General features: G+C 39.7%; 1 protein-coding gene and 1 long non-coding RNA gene across 3 annotated transcripts in view; both read left to right on the top strand.

Moving 5' to 3' along the window:
• LOC309506365 (uncharacterized protein) overlaps positions 1-13,214 on the top strand; it is a 43,475-nt gene extending 30,261 nt beyond the window's left edge. The window contains exons 2-3 of one of the 2 annotated variants that reach the window (XM_082180253.1): positions 9,046-9,381; positions 10,687-13,214. In XM_082180253.1, coding sequence (XP_082036379.1) covers positions 9,297-9,381; positions 10,687-11,552 — 951 coding nt within the window. In that variant the 5' untranslated portion in view covers positions 9,046-9,296 and the 3' untranslated portion in view covers positions 11,553-13,214. The remainder of the gene's footprint in view (positions 1-9,045; positions 9,382-10,686) is intronic. The other variant, XM_082180254.1, reaches the window with a different exon arrangement.
• The window catches only part of LOC309506498, a 301,633-nt gene that overhangs the window by 193,497 nt on the left and 86,022 nt on the right, over positions 1-22,114 (top strand). Inside the window, exon 2 of the long non-coding RNA XR_014208808.1 lies at positions 21,039-21,741. This is a non-coding gene — a long non-coding RNA (uncharacterized lncRNA). The remainder of the gene's footprint in view (positions 1-21,038; positions 21,742-22,114) is intronic.

Genomic DNA, 22,114 nt, shown 5'->3' with positions numbered 1-22,114 from the left:
CTGAAGTAGCTTCATGTCTGGGCTGTTGTCGGAGCATTGACCGGGGAGTAAAGGGTTTTAACGGTATTCCTACTCTTACCGATACTGCTTATCGATCCGGTACTTTAACTGTATTCTTATCGGTTCTTTTTGTTTTTATATATATTAGTCTAAAAAGAAATCTAATAAAGTAATCAAATGTAAAATAACACTGCATAATTTTTCATAAATAGATTAATGCTTAATAAAGCTGAAGTTATTCTTTCAAGAGCTTTGTAGTGATTTTTCTCTTGTTGTTTGATTCGCAGTAATGGCGCAATCGTCCGCATGTTTACTAGACTGCGGCCCCTTTAAGACCGAGTGCAGATCTGCTATTGATCTGATGCACCATATTCTCCCAACTATTTCCATAACTACGTCCATTTAAGACATAAACTGTTTTTAGTGAATCTCCAAGCCGGTCATTTTGACATACTTTTGTGTACATTTGATCGTTTAGACACGCACATTAAACCCAAAGTAGGCTATAATTTGCTTGTCTTGGTTTCGGTTTCGGAGCGCGTGCCGCCTTGCGAACAACATCTCTTGCGCAGATTTTGTGCTTTTAATAGCTCTTTTAATTATTTAACGCGTCTCGCAAGTTAGCAACAGTAGCTAGACTGCATTTTACAACAATCACCGATCGTGCTGATTCTGTCGTTAGGTTTGAGTTTTAGGGAGAAATGACAGTGTAATGCTGCGAAGAGAAGAAGTTGCACTAGATAGAATGCGGCTATAGTTTTTAATGGTTTTACCTCAATATATTATTTTTTATAATCTTTGGAAGCCGAAATCTAAAATAAAATCAGACTAATATCACAGACCTTAAGTGTAACCAGGCTACGTTTGAATGTTTAATTCTGTCCTCCGTCATCACTCATTAAGCGTGAGAGAAGAGTGTGAGTTCCGTCAAAGGAGAACAAACACTTAGTTTGTGGAGAGGCAGCGGATGCGAGGACGTTAGGTGCACCGGTGCGACCTAGGAACAATTTTAGTCGCACCCTTACAAAATTTGGTCGCATGTGCGCCCAAATTGGTCGCACTCTAGAGCCCTGATCCCATATGTGGGACCGTACTCTCAGGGGCACAGAAATAAAAATCTCTACTCTCTAGTCTAGTGCGCTAGGGTCTTGCTCCAGATTCCGGAAGATTTGATCATTACCATATAAGGCATAAAAAGGAACATTTCCTCCAGTTTGGCGTGCCCCACCTGTCACGTCTCTATTCCCCACCAGTGGGGCGCGCCCCACAGTTTGAGAAACACTGGTCTAGGAGATGGAACGCAACCTTCAGATATCACACTACTGCTGGTTGATTGGGTACAGCAGAAAGAACAATGAATAGAATACACAAAGTGTTGGAAACATGATAATTTATAACAAAAAGCCGAAGCCACTAGATGCAGTGAGTGAGCTATGAACAATGTAAATGAAAACACACAGAAGGAAAAATAACATACAAATAATTATAGGGAAAAGGAACTTAAGTGGCGCCAAATTAAAGAACCAAATATAACAAAATAATTCCCTTAAACTATTCCCCCACAACCTCCAACCTAAAAAAATAAACCGTATCCTTCAGAGAATTCAACGCTCTAAAATCCTTCTCTAACTAAGAAAACAAAAATACAAAGGGTGGCGCACACTTCTTACCTAGTGTGTCTAACACCTGACATTACTATGGGCACAATGTACATCGCGCGATCTACTGACCTGTTCTCTTTTCCCACATAGGCCTAAAGAACATTAAACTCAGAACATTGGTGTAAAGCACAAAATAACACCAAGTAAATGAATGTTAGATTACACAAACACAAATGGGATTCGATTAAACTGATACAAAGTACGCAACTCAGGACACTGAACAAACACACACTGCTGCCAAACGAGACGTGCTGGAAGTCTTTTAAAACAGCAGGGAGACGCTGAAGAGCCGCCCTGATGATGATTGACAGCTGACACAGCCTTTCACAGGAACCTGTAAGCGAAGCTTAGTGCAGGCGCTAACGGATCCTATGATGTATCTCATAAATTACCCCAATAATAATGCCCAGAATGGCACCAAACTTCTACAGTAGTACAAATAGATTATGTACTCATATAAATATATCACATATCAAATAGTCTCTAATCTTTCATGCTCTATATTGTGAAAAAAGAGGCAGATCCGAAAAAAGACTCTCGCCCACTGGATCACACTTAAGTATATACCAATGTTTCTTAATCACATTCTTGATTGCTTGACTTTGTGCAGAATAAGTAGTGGTACAAACTACAGAGTGGGACTTCTTTTGTTTGTCCGATATATAGGACGATTCTTGTACTTTCTCCAAAGCTATATCCAGCCATTTTTTCGGATAACCCTAAGAATAAAACGCGTATACATTATCACCAATTGTTGTTCAAAACCTGATTCTACACTGCATGTACGCTTCAGTCGAAGAAATTTGGTACTTTTTTAAAATAAGATGGATGAGCGCTTGGTGCATGGAGAATACTATTTTTGTACGTTGGTTTGGAATATAAAGAGGTCAATAACGTACCGGATTCAAATATAACTCTAGTATCAAGGAAAACGACAGAATTAGGGATGCACCGAATGTTCGGCAACTGAAATTATTCCGAATAAGTAAAAAGACTGAATACATTTTGCGGAACAATTATGTTTTTGATGACGCGATCAAATAGTAACCAGTACGTGAGAGACGTGCGCTTTATAAATGCAGCAAACATGTCGGCGGTGTGGAAGCATTTTAAAGTGTCTGAGAAAAAGGCAAAAACGGCCGGTTGCTGACACTGTTCTGCTGAATTGTCCAGAGGAAGTGCATCTGCAAAAACTTAAAGCACTACAAGTTTAATTTATTACTTAAAATCAAGACACCCCGAACAGCATGCAGAGTACGAAAGACACGGCGGCAGCAGCAAAAAGGAAAGTAACTCCTCCCAGTCCCAGCACACCCACTCTATCTGCGGCTGACTTCTTAGAAAAGGCAAAAAAGTTTGCCAATGACAGTGCCAAAGCTAAAGGCATTACTAAAAGGATACTGGAATTCATCGCATTGGATGATCAACCATTCTCGGTTGTAGAGGATGTTGGATTTCGCAGGCTTATAGACCATATTGAGCCCCGTTACACCATGCCTAGTAGCCGGCATTTCTCAGATGTGTGCTTACCTGAGATGTATAACGTCGTTTCAACTCGCATCCATGAGCTCTTGGCTACAGATATTGCAGCCCTTAGCTTTACGACGTATATATGGAGCTCGGATGTAAGCCCCACCAGTATGCTGAGTTTAACTATGCAGTGAATCGACACAGATTTCAAGCTACAAAAGACTGTGCTGCACTCACAAGAGTTTAGGGGTTCCCATACAGCTGCAGCCATATCTGAGGCGTTCGCCAACATGTTTGACACTTGGCGTATCGACCGATCTAAAGTGCATGCGGTAGTCAGTGACAACGCAAGAAATCCGGCTAAAGCCATGGAAGATAGCGATCTGAACGGAATACAGTGTATGGCACACACAATTCAACCGGCAACCCTGCTTGCCTATGCACGCCTAAAATCTATCCAAGAACAGTTCGGAGCAACCACAAAAACATTTCCAACAAGATGTGAGCACAAGGTGGAACAGTACATATTATATGCTGGAAATTCTTTTTGCGCAAAAGCGAGTCCTGGCTACATACATAGCAGATCATGATCTGCCCGCGACATTCACTGCATACCAGTGGGTGTTAATCAAGAACGATCTCTCTCTACTCGCCCCCTTTGAGCAGATAACAAAAGAGATAAGCTTATCTGATGCATCTGTGGCAGACGTTATACCCTTACTTGCAGCACTAAAGCATCTTTTAAAAAAGTGGTGAAAACAACAAAAAATGCGCTCTTAGAGGCTGTCAGCACACGATTTAGTCAGGCGGACTCACAACCCCTGTACTGACTCTACTTGATCCATGATATAAAGATCATTACTTGGATGTGGGGAAAAAGCTGCGCACACGAGAAATGATCCAGACCGAGTTGGATTTTTGGGAAAGCCGCTAGGAAATGGAGATGGTCAGGTGATGCATAGCGAAGGAGATGAAAACAGCGCAGAGAGAAAATGGGCTCGTACTACAGATGAGCCGCGCATCGTCTCGCTGTCTGACATGCTCTATGAGATCCTCCAAGAGAATAACCCTTTGCAAGACAGAAGACAAGCTCAACCGCTCAACAGTTAGATGGTTATCTCTCAGAAGTCCCCACCCCCAGGAGCAATAACCCTCTCGGATTTTGGAGGACCAATCAAGGCCGATTTCCCGACCTGGCACAGATGGCACGCAGGTAGGCTTCTTGTATGGAAAATTAATTTAAGATTTTATTTATATTTTGGTAACACTTAAGTAGTTTTTCAAAGTAGTTTCTATTGTTAACATTAACTAGGCTATTAGTTAATATGAACTACCAATGAAAAACACTTATTAAAAGCATTTATTAACATTTACTAATACAGTATTAAAATCAAAAGTGGTATTTGTTAACATTAGTTAATGCGCTTATACTAACATTGAACAATTGTATTTTGATCAACTTACATTAAAGCTACACTGTGTAATTTTTTAAGTTGATTTATTTGCAAAAAACACTTTGTTCTTTCAAAATGATATGTACTCATTAATGTGTAATTACTTCTACCAACTAATCAAGTATTCTCGTAAGCGTAGAATCTGCCATTTAGAATACATACGAGCGACTCGCTCGAATGGCGGCAGCCATATTGCGCCTCCATCTTGAAAATACATTAGCCAAAGAGGGACATACCTGGAAATTCAAGCTTCGCCTTTCGCGTTTTTACACTCAGTGGCGCCGTGACGAATGCGAGGGGGAGATTACTCGTGACTGCCGGCAGATTTGAAATAATACGGCCACCGTAGGAGTTAAAACGCCCTCGGAATGGGAGTTGCTAGAAAGTAATATTCAGTTGGTAGTCATAAACATTTTCAATTTCGCGAGATGGGAGAAAATCCTACACAGTGTAGCTTTAACAAAGATTAATAAATACCGGAACAAATGTATTGCTCATTGTTAGTTAATGCTAGTTATGTATGTAATGCTTGTTAATGCAATAATGTTAACAAATGGAACCTTATTTTAAAGTGTTACCTATATTTTATGTTATGTATATTGTACTATTTTCAGTGTAGTAAAATAGTAGGCCTACACCGGTTTTCAACCATTTCATTATCTCTGAGACATGGTTTGTTTTGAAATGCGCAACTGTCAGAAAACTGCAATATTTAAAATTGTAACTATTCTGATCCCAGGTACTTGTCTGGTCCATGCACAAGCACCGACAGCGAGAGACTGTTTAGTGCTGCATCTCATGTCATCGATGAGAAGAGGAACCGACTTTCATGTGAGAAAGCAGAGAAGCTACTTTTCATAAAGAAGAACCTGCCACTTTTCCTGAAGAATTAGGCTAAAAGTAGGCTTATGTCTAGGACTGTTATTCATTTGTTGTGGGTTCAGACACATTTTTTGCACTTTTCAATGCACTTTTCTGTTGTTGTAGGTATACAGAGTTACATTCTTTCAGCAGTCAGTTATAGGCCTAACATAGGCTATTCAAGAAGGGGGACTTCAAAGATGGCCAGGAAAAAAATATTTTTTATTTTACTAATTTATTTATGTTAAGTTATATTGTGCTTTGTTTGTATAATATCTGCTGGAATGTTGAAAACATTTTCAGTTTTAAATAAATATTTTTTAATTAGATTTTTGTAATTAGATTTTTTTTTGCAAGACAAAATTGAAAGCAAGACAAAATAGTAAAAAGCACATTTTTACTATTTAATTAATGCAATGGTGAAAAAATTGAAAAATGGAAAAAATGCGAAACACCGCGTTCGGTATTTGGCCTTCGGCCAAGCGTTTCATTATTATTCGGTTTCGGCCAAGAATTTTCATTTCGGTGCATCTCTAGACAGAATGGGAATCAACTTCCACATTGAACTTAATAGAATCCACTATATTATTCAAAAACTCAACGAATTCATCAAACAGCTGTCTTGAGTCCCTAAAAATACATCATCCACATAACAATATTATCTAAAAAAGGGTTATTATTCCAGATGTAAATAGGGAAGCATAATCTGGAGAAAATTTGGAACCCATGGCTGCACCCTGCTTCTGTAAATAGTATTTATCCTCAAAAAGGAAATATATATAATTTTTAAAGTAAAGTGATCATATCAATGATAAATTCAAAAGGAGGGGATTTCTCAGTTCTTTGATTAAGAAATGTTTCATCACCACTAAACCTTGCCTATGAGGAATGTTAGTGTATAATGAGACCACATCCATAGTTGTTAAAAATATATTATTGGGTTCTTTCCTTTCTAATTTCAGATAATTGTATCAAGAAATCACCAGTGTCTTTTAGATATGAGGGGAGATGTTCAACCAAAGGTCTTAAAATACGATCTACATACTGAGATATAGGTTCCAGCAAACTTTCATTGGAAGCTACAATAGGGGGCGTCCTGGGGGCTTATTCACAGATTTATGTACCTTAGGTAAAGCATACATAGAAGGCAGCACAGGAAAATCATTAGTCAGAAATTTTAACTCTGATTGATTTATAAAACCCCTTTGATGTGATTCAAGTAAAAACATGTCAACCTCCATCTTAAAAGGAATGGTAGGATCACTATCCAGTTTCATATAATATGTAGCATCAGACAATTACGATGTCACTAAAGAAATATTATCCAATTTATTCATCAAGACTAAACCACCACCTTTATCAGCTGGTTTTCAAACCACATCAGATTGCCTTGATAATTCAGTTAAAGTCCTACGTTCCTTAAAGGGTTAGTTCACCCAAAAATTTTAATTATGTCAGTAATTACTCACTCTCATGTTGTTCCAACCCTGTAAGACTTTCGTTCATCTTCTGAACACAAATTATGATATTTTTGATGAAATCTGAGAGCTGGCTCACACTTGTTGAAACTTGCCGGCCCAGAAAAGTTAGTAAAGACAATGTTTAAAATAGTCCAAGTGACTACAGTGACTTCTCGTCGCTTGTTAAACTAATGGTTGAGCCACTGTAGTCACTTGGACTATTTTAAACATTGTCTTTACTAACTTTTCTGGGTTTGATAGATCTATAAAATTTAAACATCTCGATTTTAAGTTGAAGGGGATCGGTAGGTGTAGGAGGAACATAAGACAGACCTTTGTTCAGCAGTTGCTCCTCAGTACCTAAAAGGGATCGTGGATAAGTTAAACACTAGACTTTGGTCTTGTACATCCTTTTCCTTTTCATGGATTGAGTTCCCACTTTTTCTTCCCCTTCTGCCTTGACGTGTTTTGTACCTCGGGTGTTGTAGTATCGTCGTCGTGGAGGATGCACATCCAAGACTCTCGTGAGTCTTTCTTCCTAAAAAATCAGGATCAGAACTTGAACCTGACATGTTGAAGGATCTTTCCCTGAAACGAACTTATACGGCTTATAATGTATACCCGTTTTATTCTTAGGGGTTATCCGAAAAAATGGCTGGATATCGCTTTGGAAAAAGTACGAGAATCATCCTATATATCGGACAAACAAAAGAAGTCCCACTCTGTAGTTTGTACCACTACTTATTCTGCACACAGTCAAGTGATCAAGAATGTGATTAAGAAACATTGGTATATACTTAAGTGTGATCCAGTGGGCGAGAGTCTTTTTGCGGATCTGCCTCTTTTTTCACAATATAGAGCGTGAAACATTAGAGACTATTTGGTCAAATCCGACACCCTCATAAAGACTAGTCCTGATGGACGTATAAACAAGGACACTGGTTTCTTTCCCTGTCTTAAGTGCGCGGCATGTAGACACATCCGTAGATGTTCTTCCTTTCGTAGTAGCCGTACATGCGCTTCTACCAATGTGATTTACCTATTATCTTGTCCATGTGACAAACAATACGTAGGTAAGACAGATACGTATCAGTGAACATATGAGCGCTATCAGAAGGAAAGACCAAAAATCTCCAGGTGCGTGTCATTTTAATGAGATGTCCCATTCAATCTCGAAATTAAATTTCGTCGTTATAGAGCTTATAACACAGTTGCGTAGGGGTGGTCATTTGGAGCAGAGACTTTTGCAGAGGGAATTTAAATGGATTTTTGACCTAAAATGTCTATATCCTTTAGGCATTAATGAGGAATATACTCTCAATTGTTTTCTATAAATGTTGTTTCATTATGCATTGCAATGTCTAATCGTGTGATGTGTAGGGATGATGAGAATAATCTTTTGTGATATTCAATAATGGGAATGAGTATATTTATGTTCATATTGATGGTCAGATTATTGATGTAAATATATGTATATGGGATCAAGTCAGATTACGGTATGTTACATGGATTACGGTAAGTGTTTAAATGACCGCAGGTGTACGCTTGGTAACACATGACACTGATGAAGGGTTGAACCCGAAAACATTTTGCATTCTTGCACTTTATTTGTGGCCTCTGGACAATAAAATCCCATGGGTTTTTTGGCCTATATTTGTGTGCGGATCTCTTTATTCTTATTTTTGATTTCCTTTTGGATCTATGCACCGCAAGAAGATATCACTCATCAGTTTGGGACTAATGTTTGGCGCTACGCCTTTCCATCCTCTTATTATATATAAATATTGTAACAAATTTTTCTTAAATATATATACATGCAATGTGTGTATTTATATATACAAAATAATTATACACAGTACACACACATGTATTATGTAATCCCAAACTTTTATTTTGGATACGATTAATCGTTGCTTCCCTCTCTCTTGTCCCCATGAGACGAGAGATTTCTGTATTGTGTGTCTGGAAAAAAAACTCAGATGACGCAAAAATCATAATTTAGCGTCATCGGAGGCTTTTTTGGCTAATGACTACAGCCAGTAGTAGGAGCTAGTTCCGCATGTTTTCAACCCGCCCATAGAGGGTGGGATCTCACTCACAGAATGTACAAATAGTGTCAGCCATCTTTTTTTGTTTAAGCTAAGCTAACAGCAAGACCTGCTTGGCGGTCAGGAGGAAGAGCCCGGGCAGACTCGAGCTGGGGCGGACTAACTCGTCACGGAGACTCACGATAAAACGGCGTCTTTTCAGTTTCGAGTCAACTAGTAGCCTAGTTGTATCTTCTGATACTGCCCTCTGTAACCGGTAGGCGTGGTTTGGATATTGCCATCATCCTACAAGAGAAGGACAAACTCCAGGAGTAGCAGCTGAAATCTGTGTGACTGTTAAAGATGGAGTTTATTAAAGAGGAGATTGAAGACATGAGTGATCCAGAACCATCCAGCATAAAACATGAAGATACTGAGGAACAAATAGGTTGGTGTCCATGCTTGATTCTTCATTGTTGACTGCTTTGGTAGATGTGAATTAATAAGCATTATGTGGATGATAAATGATAGAGAAATATACGGTGGCCGAGAGAGCTCAACGCGCTGCAACTGAAGAAAACACATGCAAATAGAAAAACACCTGCAAATTAAGAAAACATCTTCATCAGTTTCACAACACATGTGTGCTCCAAATACTCACAACACAACCAAATACAGAAACGCGCTGCAAAAGTTCACAACACAACCAAATACAGAAACGCGCTACAAAAGTTCACAACACAAACAAATCAGAAACGCGCTGCAAATAGGACAGAACACAACGGAAATGTTTCCGGGGAAGCCAATAAGTGACGGACCCGACTGGGACGTGCTTACAGCTGTCTACTTTAATTTATTATTTTATTTTTGTTGCAAAACATACAGAGATTACACGTTTATGACATACAACTTTGTATAGCCTACAATATACAAAATGTATTTATAATATGTTCAATGTCATAAGAATACTAATCAGAAAAGAACAAGCTGAAGACTAAAATAAATTAAAGAAAAAAAGATAAAGAAAAAGAACATGAGGGAAAGATATTAATATATACATCAGTTACATTGTACACATTCATGTTATGTTAAAATAAGTTTCATAAGAAATGTTAGAATGAAGGGTCCAAATCATAGACAGTAGGCTATATAAGAGGTCCAAATATGAGACGGCGCTGCGTTGTCATGGAAATTACATTGGCTTTCGTTGCTCCCTTCATCAAGTCCGTTCCAAACGGTTACATAATGGCACACAAGTGCCCCGCTCCCTCCAAAGTGCCCACTACAAGGGCTCTGCCGTCTGCCCTTTTAAGGGAGTAACGTTAGGGCATAGGTAATGCTCACGATTTCATTGGGTTCCCCGGAAACATTTCCGTTGTGTTCTGTCCTATTTGCAGCACGTTTCTGTATTTGGTTGTGTTCTGAACTTTTGCAGCGCGTTTCTGTATTTGGTTGTGTTGTCAGTATTTGGAGCACACATGTGTTGTGAAACTGATGAAGATGTTTTCTTAATTTGCAGGTGTTTTTCTATTTGCATGTGTTTTCTTCAGTTGCAGCGCGTTGAGCTCTCTCGGCCACCGTAGAAATACATCTAAATGATCATCACCTTGTATATAGCAGTTGTCAAACATATTCTAACTATATTAACAAGTGAATATGCCACATGGAGAACTGAAACCTGATCTCTGTTGCTTTCTGCTATTAAATAAGGGTTCACCTGAACTGATTATAACTGTATTTCTGTGTATTTTAGACCAGATGAGAATGAAAGAGCAAAGACAAGAACTGAATGAAGAGGAGGAGGAACATTGTTTCTTTACAACTCAAGGAGCAAAAGCTGAAAAGCTGCACACCTGCTCTCAGTGTGGAAAGAGTTTCAGACAAAAAGGAAACCTTAAAACACACTTAAGAATTCACAATGGTGAGAAACAGTATACATGCCCTCAGTGTGGAAAGAGTTTCAGACAAAAAGGAAACCTTAAGACGCACTTAAGAATTCATACTGGAGAGAAACCATATACATGCACTCGGTGTGAAAAGAGTTTCACACAAAAAGGAGACCTTACTATACACATGAGAATTCACACTGGAGAGAGACCGTATACGTGCACTCAATGTGGAAAGAGTTTCACACAAAAAGGAGACCTTAATATACACATGAGAATTCACACTGGAGAGAAACCATATACATGCACGCAGTGTGGAAGGAGTTTCACATATTTATCTGATCTCAGAATTCATCTGCGCGTTCACTCTGGAGAAAAACCATTTATCTGTGATCAGTGTGGAAAAGTGTTTATTTCATCATCACATCTAAATAAACACCTGAATGTTCATTCAGATGAGAGGCCTCACTTGTGTTCTCTATGTGGAAAGAGTTTTTCAAGGCTGGAAGGATTTAAACAGCACCAGAAAAGACATAATAAAGTGAGAGATCATGTGTGTTGTGAATGTGGGAAGGGATTTACTACATCTAGCCATCTGAAACAGCATCAAAGAATTCATACTGGAGAAAGACCTTACAAGTGCTCATATTGTGACCAGAGCTTCAATCAGTCTGGACACCTGAAATCACATGAGCGAATACATACTGGAGAGAAGCCGTACGATTGTACTTAAAGTGAGAAGAGTTTTGCCCAATCAAAGAATCTAGTGGCTCATATTAAAAAGCACTGTTCTGTGTCACAACGAGCAAATGTTTTCTTCAGATCCAAAACGTCCAAGTAAATCATGTGAGATTCACATAAAGTAAATGTGTAATTAAGTAACTAATAAACTATTAAATGTGTTTTATATGTTGGAGAAAAAGAAAATGATTGAATTATTCTTTGATTGAACGCTTACTCAAATAAATATTGAAATTAAAAGAGATGGGAAACAAATGTTAGAAGAAAAAAATACAATCAGTTATTTGTCAATATATGAAGCAGTCTTTCAATTACGTTTTTTTTATTTAATATGGATTTTTTTTTTTTTTTTTTTTACTTTTGTTACATAAAATCAACAATTGTTATATCATAAACAGATGTAACGACTGAGACAAATCAGACACAAGTATTTGTTATAGTTTAACAAATAATATTTAAAACTCACTCTGGGATCTGTGGTCCCATCCCCCCAACAAGGGCAAGAAGGTCTTAGTTACCATGACCACGATCAGATAAGTTGGTTTTATTGCTGTTATAAATATGGTCACGTGGTCGAGACTGAGACAATGGGGAAGACAGAAAAAGACTTTAAAACAGACTTTGCTGCATTAATCTGATCTATAAATGAACATGCATCCCAGAAAATTGTGTGACTGATTTACTGTCTTGTGTAGTGTTTTTAATTCTATTATTTTTTTTGATACTGTGTATTTTATGATAGAACCAACGGTCAATGTAACTTCACCTATACCATGTTTGGTCTCTATAAATTGGTACTTTGAAGATCGAAATGATTTTGTACATGATATGCCGATAGCTACGCAACATATTAGTATTACAAGAATCTTTCTTAGTTTTTTTATCAGAAACCAATCCAGCTGCACATGCAAATGAGCACGCTTAAACCAAAGATTCATAAATCAACCACAGAGGAATTTTCCTGCTTTGAAATTCCACCCTTCTCATTGGTCAAGCAAACCCGGAGAGGTGGGGTCTTTCTCAGGCTTTATTAGAGACAAATTCACAGTGACCCTCGCTCTCTTCTTCTGGCTCTCTACTGCTGTTTCTTCGGGTTTATGTCTGTGGGGACCCCCCCACTGGGGCCCTGGCAGGCCATGACCACCGCCTGCTATCCTTTCACTCTCCCAAAGGAGTCAGACTGTCTTTTCTTCAATCCAACTCAGAAGAAAACTGCAACCTTACCATCACTGAATGGGCAACGATCAACTCTTGGTCTTCTCGGTACGTTCAGGGTGCCGTGCTGTCCAGCATGGCCTCAGCAGGCCCCAGGGCAGCAGGCCTCGACTCAAAACCAGCCATGTGCTCATCCAGGAGAGAGAGGACTCTCTCTCAACCACAACAGAATCAAGGACAACCTCAGGAGTTCAACGTCTTCATTCAGTGCAGAAGTAGTCCATCGCAACTCCCACCATTTGCTCTGCGTGTCCTCTCCGGCCCAGTGCCGGCAGGCCACGATCTGCACTCCAGCCATGAGAACAGAGTCGAGCTAACCATGCAAGTTTATCATATCTTCTTCATCCAGTGGAGAATAAATGTACCTATGCATGTATGTATGTATGTTTGTTTAATTTAGTTATGTTTTTGATTTAGTTAATAAAACTTGTGCACAATATGTATTTGGTTCTGATTCTCTGCTTGCAACAAAGTCTATTTTATGATCTTGATCTTGTTACATACTCTAAGCGCTGTACATGCTAAGAAATGATTATTTTTCGGTGGCCATGAAAGATACTTTTCTTAGAATAAATGAATAATCAAAAGAGTTTGTTGGACGAACTGATTAATTGATTGTAATATTAATTTAGCTACATCAAGTTAATCCAATTAACTGACCCAAATATTAATAACTAATTATTAATATTTCCCCTTTGAGCTAACTTGTTACACAGATGTATTAAAAAGTCTACACATTTCTGTGTATAAGTTCTGTACAATAACAACAAATAAATGTACCATTTCACTGACAATGTGTGATTTTGTGAGCAAAAGTTCAAAAGCAAAAATGGGAAGAGCAGAGAGGGTAAATTACCTGTGCTCTGAACGGAGTGGAGAGCGCCTTAGGCACGTAACCACTTATTGGTTTGAGGATGAATTTACAGTTGTTGGGCCAAAACTTAAGGCAAGACACGTTCACAGAGGGCTCTTGCAAGTCACCCACTCATTTGACTGATGCTAGGGCTAGCAGAAGGGCAGACTTCAGCGAAAGGGGCTGCAGCTTGGCCGACTGAAGCAGCTCGAAAGGCAGGCCCCTGAGGGCCTTAAGGACTGTAGACAGGTCCCATGATGGAATAATAAGGGGGTGAGGCGACTTCTGGTCCCCTTCAAGAAACAAATTACTAAGTAATTCCGGCCTATAGGCTGCTATGCTATGTTATGGCTGCCACATAAACTTTGAGCGTGGAAGGGGTGCACCCCTTGTACAGAAGCTCCTGCAGGAAGGACAGCACCAGTGAAACATCACAGGATGCTGGGTCTTCATTCCAGACTGTGCACCAGTCAGAGAAGAAATACCATTTAAGGTCTTAGAAGCGTCTAGTAGACGGGGCTCAGAAATGGAGCTTAATACTCTCGTGGGGAGGCTCGTAGGCTCCTGTCGAGGAGCCAGACATGGAGGGCCCACAGCTTGGGTTGGGAGTGCCAAATCGTGCCCTTTGCCTGGGAAAGGAGGTCCTTTCTCAGGGGAATTGGCCAGGGACCTGTTGCCAGCAGCGGCATCAACTTGGGGAGCCATGACTGGTTCCGCCTAAGGGAGTTTTCACCTGAGGGAGTAGCGCGACTGGGGGAAAGGCGTACAGAGGAATGCTAGGCCACTCGTGGGCCAGCGCGTCCCTGTCCTTCAAGAAGATCTCAGTGAAAGTTGTCTTCTGAGGTAAAGAGATCAACCTCTGCCCTCTCGAAGAAACTCCAGATCGTGTGAACCATCTGGGGATGAAGCGTCCATTCCCCTGAGGACACATTGCGGACAGCATGTCTGCCCCTTGTTTCAGTTTGTCCGGTAATGCAACACTCTCAGTGAGTGCAGGTTGCCAACCCCAAGTCTGCTCTGGCCTGGAAATAAGTAAAATAGGAAATTATGTGGGGTTAAGGGATGGGACTTCAGTATACACTGCAGGGATGGTGGCACTTAATTGGGTAGAAGAAGTGATGGCAAATAAAGTTGTGATCTGTTCAGATTCAATGGTATCACTTACCGGCCTTCAAATATTTCAAACAGTGAGATATGATATCTTCATTATGAATATATTGTATAGATTAAGACAACCTGGAATAATAGTTAATTTTGTTTGGTTCCCAGCATGTGTTGATTTATTTACTCAACAGGTGACAGAGCCTCTCGGAAGACATGTCCTCGCGGCGTAATACATCTATAGGGTGGGAGGGTGGACACCCTGGAAGCTGATCAGTGGCGGCGCCGGCAGTTCAGGAAGCCAGGGATACCTTGATCCAGGAACTTGGCTTGGCCACAATGGCAGAGAACGTATGGTACTGCCACCCCCTCCCCCAAGAATTGTTTTTTGGAAGGAGTTATGGGGTTGTGAACGGAGTGGGCTCTTGGGCTGGAGAGGTCTCTGGTCAGGGGTTGGAGCCATCATTGGAACAGACTCAGGAATTTCTCTCACTGGAACAGACTCTGTGGCTGGCACTAATGTTGGACGAGAAGGCCTGGCTCGCAGTCTCCGCTCTAATTCATCCCAAAGGTTTTCTATCAGGTTGAGGTCAGGATTCAGGATTTGGAGTCGCAGTCTTGTTGGAACAGGAAGGGGCAATCCCCAAAATGTTCCCACAAAGTTGGTAGCATGAAATTGTCCAAAATGTTTTGGTATACTGAAGCATTAAGAGTTCCTTTCACTGGAACTAAGGGGCCAATCCCAACCCCTGAAAAACAACCCCACACCATAATCCCCCTCCACCAAACTTTACACTTGGCACAATGCAGTCTGGCAAGTACCGTTCTCCTGGAAACCGCCAAACCCAGACTAGTCCATCGGATTGCCAGACAGAGAAGCGTGATTCGTCACTCCAGAGAACACGTCTCCACTGCTCCAAAGCTCCACTTTTACGTGGCCTAGCACTTTGTGGCTGAGTTGCTGTTGGAATCATAGACTGTAAAAAAATATGGACGACGCCCCTTCGCTCTCTTCCATTGATGAGAACTGAAGCCGCCAGTGTCCCGATATGGCGCTGACATATTGGAACTTGAGTGTGCGCAGTAGCGATCTCGGGACCAGACCTGCGCAGTAGTGAGCAGGAAGTAAAGCCGCGATATCAACGCTCCACCCTCACTCTCGCAGAATGCACTCAGGGAGAGAGCATTCTGCACACTTTTTTAAAAATTGATTGCAGTACGACTAGAGGCTTGTTAAAATAAAGTAAATACAATCTCCTCAGTCCTCCGAAGATCCCGAAAAAAATGTCCGTTGGTGCTTCAGTGACTACTTCGCTCAGAGAACCTGTCAATCACAGCTGTCAATCATGACGTTACACCACCGCATCACGTAACTAACTAAAAACAAACTTATTTTTTAAACAGACACTTGAACTTACATCAGCGTGATAAAAACGACAGCAAATGAAAGAAACCACATTTCCAATTGTTTAGTTGGTCTCACGTCCCATTGAATAACACAGGGAGGCGGGGCTTATGACCAAGGACCAGTCGGGGCAAGGACCAGTCACCGGGGGGCAAGGACCAGTCACCGGGGGGCGATCGAGACGTTTTGGCTTCACTTTTCAGGGCTTGTGCAGCACGCTTGGTTGGAATAGTTAATAGTGAGGAAATGTTACGAATGGACTTATTGGAAAGGTGGCAACCTATCACGGTACCACACTTGAATTCACTGAGCTCCTGAGAGCGACCTATTCTTTCACAAATGTTTGTAGAAGCAGTCTGCATGCCTAGGTGCTTGATTTTATTCAACTGTGGCCATGGAAGTGATTGGAACACCTGAATTCAATGATTTGGAGGGGTGACACAATACTTTTGGCAACATAGTGTATATACACACACACACGAAAATTAATTTGCTTATTTCAGATGTGTTTAGATAGTAATAATATACAGCCATGTTCGTCTTTTGGCGAATTTGAAGCTAAAATATGTCACACAGGCTTGGTGATTCGTGCAGAACAATTGATTTTCGATTTAAATACACTGTAATAAAAAAACACACGTTATTTTACAGATAATGTTCTGTCTTTTTTTTTTGTTTTTGTTTTTTACAGAATTTACATTTTTTCATTAAACAGTAAAATTGTTCATGATAGAAATTACATAAATCAGTAAATTTAAAGTGTTTTAAATGTATCACCCTTCAGAATGCTACCCCCCGGGAATTACTTTCTCCAGGGTGCGATGTCTGTTTATATTCGGCCAGTGATTAAGTACATTATAGTAATTCAAAATTCAAATGCTTTTGCGCTGCTTTTTTTTTTTTTTTTATGTCTATGTCTATGTCTGTCTCCTGGATCAATGTTCAGAGCTTAACTTTTGGTGGTCCATGGTTCCTTCAATGATTTTAATGCCTCCAATATCAACAGAAATCAGAAATTAGACAACTCCATATTTATAACACATTTTATTCATTATTGCAAAAACATTGTATTATGTCAGCATCAAAAGTGATAGACATTTTTGAACAGATCATCTTGTTTACTGTGCTAACATGTAATGTAGAATTCTAAAACGAATAAAATTTTAACATTACAACCTGTTAGTGAGGAAGAGATAAGAAGGAAAAGATGTGTTAGATGACAAGAAGAGGATGTAGAACAGTGCCAGTGGACTTTTTATAAGTCTGTGAGACTTGAGATTCCAGAGATTTTCTCTGGAAAATCTGCCGCTGCCGCTGCCGCAGGCCAACTGCACATACTCCTCCTTGGGTCTCTAGAGAACATAACAACTTGTGAGGAAAAAATGACATCCAGTACAGGAGATGAGAAGTACAGACGGTTTATTAGAAAGATTAGCCATATGTACAAGCTAAAACATCTGCCTTATAAGACTAGGTTCAAACTTACTGAAATAAGTAATGTCTGAAGCCCAAAGTATAATAAAGTTTGACACTAGCTTAGCTTAATTTCTCCCGCTTACATGCAGAAAGCAGAACAGAGCAGTGTTTATAGCAGATCTTCCTGTGTAAAGTTCAAAGAAGAAGAATGACAATGGAGGAGAGCAACCACCATCGTTGGAGAAATTAACTAACTAGTCACAACTATTTCCAATAACAATAGCACATCCATTGTTCAAACCATGTAGGTTCAACAATATAAAACTGGCATTAATGACATCACGCAGGTTGTGGAGTAATAACTTCTGCAGTGATCAAATATCATAACTCATTTACAATGACAACTGTAAAATGTTTGTTGAGAGAAAGCTGCTTAAAAGCATAGTTCACCCAAAAAACTACACTTCTGTCATTAATTACTCTCCCTCATGTCGTTCCAAATCCATAAGCTTTTTTAATCTTTCAGGACACAAATGAAGATATTTTTAATGAAATCCGAGAGCTTTCTGTCCCTGCATTGATAGCCTAAGTAACTGAAACTTCAAGACCCAGAAATGTAGTAAATACATCATTAAAGTAGATCATGTGACTCCAGTGGTTCAATCTTTATTTTATGAAGCCACGGAAAAAATAACAAAAATAACAACTTTATTCAACCATTTCTTCACTTCCACGTCAGTCACCGACTTTGTGGCAAGCTTTTTTAATATTTAATCATTCAAAAGATATGAATTGTTGATATCAAGAATGGATTTTTGTTACTATTTTTGATATCAAGAATTACATTTTCACTTATTGAAATTAAATTCTTAATAAATATTATTACCCTCAAGAATAAAAAAATAAAAAAAACAATCAGAAGATAATTAAATTACATTTACCTTTGAAGAAACTCGAGTGTGGCCCCAAGTGCCATTGGGTAGTGCATGTTAAAGATGTAGTAACACACAAACATCCAGACCAGTGCATCTGTGAAGCTTGCCATGTTTTCCATTATCACCTCCTGGTCCGCTGCCACCATGAAAGCTGCTGCAGACATTGGGCTCTCTCCTGTGAAAAATAAAATAAAATTTATAATATTATCAGGAAAATCCATCAATTTAAATATCACTACTTGATTTTAGCACACACAAATTATGTTGCCTCTCACTTACCACATACAATAATGCATGGTGTGGGTGACAGGTGTTCTGTCTGAACCTCATATGCAATGTAAGTTTTGTCGACCATGTGGAACATTCTTGCATGATCGTCTTTGAAGTGTAAAAGTAGCTTCAACACTGCTCCAGAGGGTCCACCGCCAGCTTGGATTTCTTCTCTCTGTTTTGAAGTTATGTTTGACTTCTCAAGTGGAAGAGACTGAAGGTAGTCAAGAACTCTAGCCAATTTTGTTGCCATTGCCTCCTCAAATGCCTCACTGATGTGGACACCGGTTAAAAGTTTGAAGTGTGCCTTCATGCCAACAATTGAAAATTGATAGGGACATTCTTCTTTAATGACCTGTGTGTCCTTACCAGACTATATGTAATTTCTCTGCGATATGAAGGTGTCTGACATTAACTGTTCTATTTGTTTTGTATTCCTGTCATTTACCATGAACATTTCTTGCATCTCTTTTTTCTTCATCATCTGTGTGTAACGCTTCTCATCCGACAGCACTCAAATCACAGACGGACACGGAGAACTGCGTTTCATGCGTTGTTTACTGTAACACAAGGAAAAACATGTATCCTCTGGCGACAGTGGGCATTTACACATACATGCATCACCATCTTCAGCATCGGATAACTTTCTCTGCCATTGCTTAAAACAACATACTGCGACGCAGCGCAAATTTGTCTTAATAGAACCGTTTTAACAGTCAAGAATCAAAAATAAAAGCATACCTGTAACACAAGGAAAAACATATATCCTCTGGCGACAGTGGGCATTTACACATACATGCATCTACAAAAGCAAACAAAAATGAAAGATTCATTTGCGTTTGATTTGAAAAGATGGCGTCAGCCATGCAACGCACATATTGAGAAAGTTGCATCCAAACTTCACAAAGTTAGTCACATACAATCAACATCAATTTATATATTGTTACATAACATCCACAACTCTATTCTCAATATTATTCGTGAAATTAACAAATATTTAGTTACAAAAACACTAATTTCACCGGAGCACATTTTACCTACCACCATCTTCAGCATCGGATAACTTTCTCTGCTGGGGGTAGGGGTGTGGCCTCACAAGTGAAAGGGCAAATTACCCACTAATTACTCATGTCGCCACAAGGGGTCACCAAACAGTTATTAAATGAACAAAACAGTAATTTTGGTGAAAGACATAACATTTATAGGAACATTTATTTTATTTTATTTTATTTATTTATTTTTTAACCCTGTTACATGTGCTTCCACATTCACAGGCCGAGACTCCCAATGAATACAGCCATAAGAGTCTTTGTGTTGCAGCTTTTTTCAAATCTGTTCTGTTCAACTCTGTTCTGAAGTTGTTTGTTAAAGAATCATGCCCACTTCCAACGATTTCATCTTCAATCATGTCTTTTAAAGACTTTGGATATTCTAGGACCATCTTCCGTGCAACTTCATTTAGGTGCTTCTTTGATTTTTTTTGCAAAGGGCAAGGATTTCAGCGGCAATAATGCGAATCATTTCCCTCCTTTCCCTGGCTGTTGGTCGCACCCGATTGCTTAATTTCTTCTTCAAAACAGCTGGCAGCATTTTCCAAGTAAATACACAACTTTGTAGAAATTGTGGATTTAGTAAATTGATCATTGATCACTTATATTCAAAATACAGGCGCTTTGTCAATATTTAATTTATTTTTTATTTATTTTTTTTATCCAAATGTTCAAACTATAGGCCTTAACTTACTTTTTATGTGTGCAAGAAGCCTCCTTGCTTGAATGGGTTTAAGCACTCCAGCAAGGTCATCTGTCTGTACAAGGTTCATGTCATCAACCATTTCCACACCCACGTCTCGGAGGGCATCCAAAATGGGTTGCATTGTAGCCGGTGTGCTATACATTGGAAGTGCTTCTTTAATAAGTGTGGCTATCTCATCCATGGCTAAACAGGGGGAAATAAATGATCAGTGAAATGGAAACATAGCTACAGATCTAAAACACTATGCTTCAGGGATATTACTTTCATCGCAAACAGACTGTATGCAGCAAGTGGGTAAAAATCTAGACAATGATCAGAATGAATGCAAAGCATATCCCTTGCAGCTTCTCCAACTTTATAGAGCCCATACTCTGGGGCATGTAAGATGATGAGTGTGATGTCACAAGAAAATAGACATCTTTGTATCCTTCATAAGAACAAGCTCAATTTGTCCAAATTCCACCAGTAGCACCTCACTGTACACAAGATCCAGGGGGGCGGAGTTGGATCCAGATCTAAGGGGTGGAGATTGGTAGAGGTGTGTTCAACATCGGCTGCGGCTGGATGTAACCGATCGGCGAGAGTAGCCGCGTGCAGGCGGGGAGGAGCTGCAAACGGAGACGTGAAGCCGGACACTTTCTGGTTCCCGTAGTGACCGCTCACGTGGTGTTTGCATACTTTACCACAGCTGAAGTGAAATAAATGCAATATTTGCCAAATAATACACAGATGTTTCAGAGACATTTTCATTCAATACTTTATGTAGTGCTTCATACAGCGTCTGTTTGAACAAGAATAAAGTTCAACATAAGCTACTATCAATGAAGTGGAGTCTACGTTTTTTAATCAGTTTTAATTTGATAAACATGACACAACATAACATGAAAACGACATGAAAAGAGTGTTCACTGTTATAATAAACTGATTTGAGAGCTTTAGAGGAACTAAAGGTGTTCGAATAAACACGAAACACACGTGATCGTTGTCATGCGGTGAATCCGGCCAATCGTGGAACAGCTGTGTCGTCATCAGCCCACGTGCAGCCCAGTGCAGCCGCTCTTGAGAAGCTGCTGGCTGAGTTCTCCGGCTACTCTCGAATTGCTCTCGCGGTACTTTGATGGCATACATCACAGTCACGTGGCGTCGGCGCTGTATCAAGTCGGACAAAACTTCTAACCGGCATGCACTGCTTTAAGTCAGCCGCCGATCGGTCTGCGCAGAGCAGCATGAAGTCGAACAAGCCTTTAGTTTAGGTATATGTAAGGTGGGAGGAGTTGGATCTGGATCCAACTCCTCCCCCTGGATTTCATGTTCTGCAGTGAGGACCATCTCAATTCCACAGACTCGTCATTATTAAGGCATAGAAGGAACCCTTTCTATAGAGAGTTCCCTTAAAGGTCACTTCTGTGGACACCAAGTCAGGCGTGACCAAGCTTGCCTCAATAGTCAAGTCAAGTCAAGTCAAGTTTATTTGTATAGCGCTTTTCACAATACAGATTGTATCAAAGCAGCTTCACAGTATTAAATTAAAATAGTACAACAAAGTTTGTTTCAAGAGGAATTTATTGATTGATAAAATTTAATTAAATATCCCCAAAATAAAA

The sequence above is a fragment of the Leuciscus leuciscus genome, assembly GCF_965113295.1.
Source record: "Leuciscus leuciscus genome assembly, chromosome: 9".
Lineage (NCBI taxonomy): Eukaryota > Metazoa > Chordata > Actinopteri > Cypriniformes > Leuciscidae > Leuciscus > Leuciscus leuciscus.
Note: the sequence above shows the minus strand (reverse complement) of the source record. Positions and strands in the feature narration are given on the sequence as shown.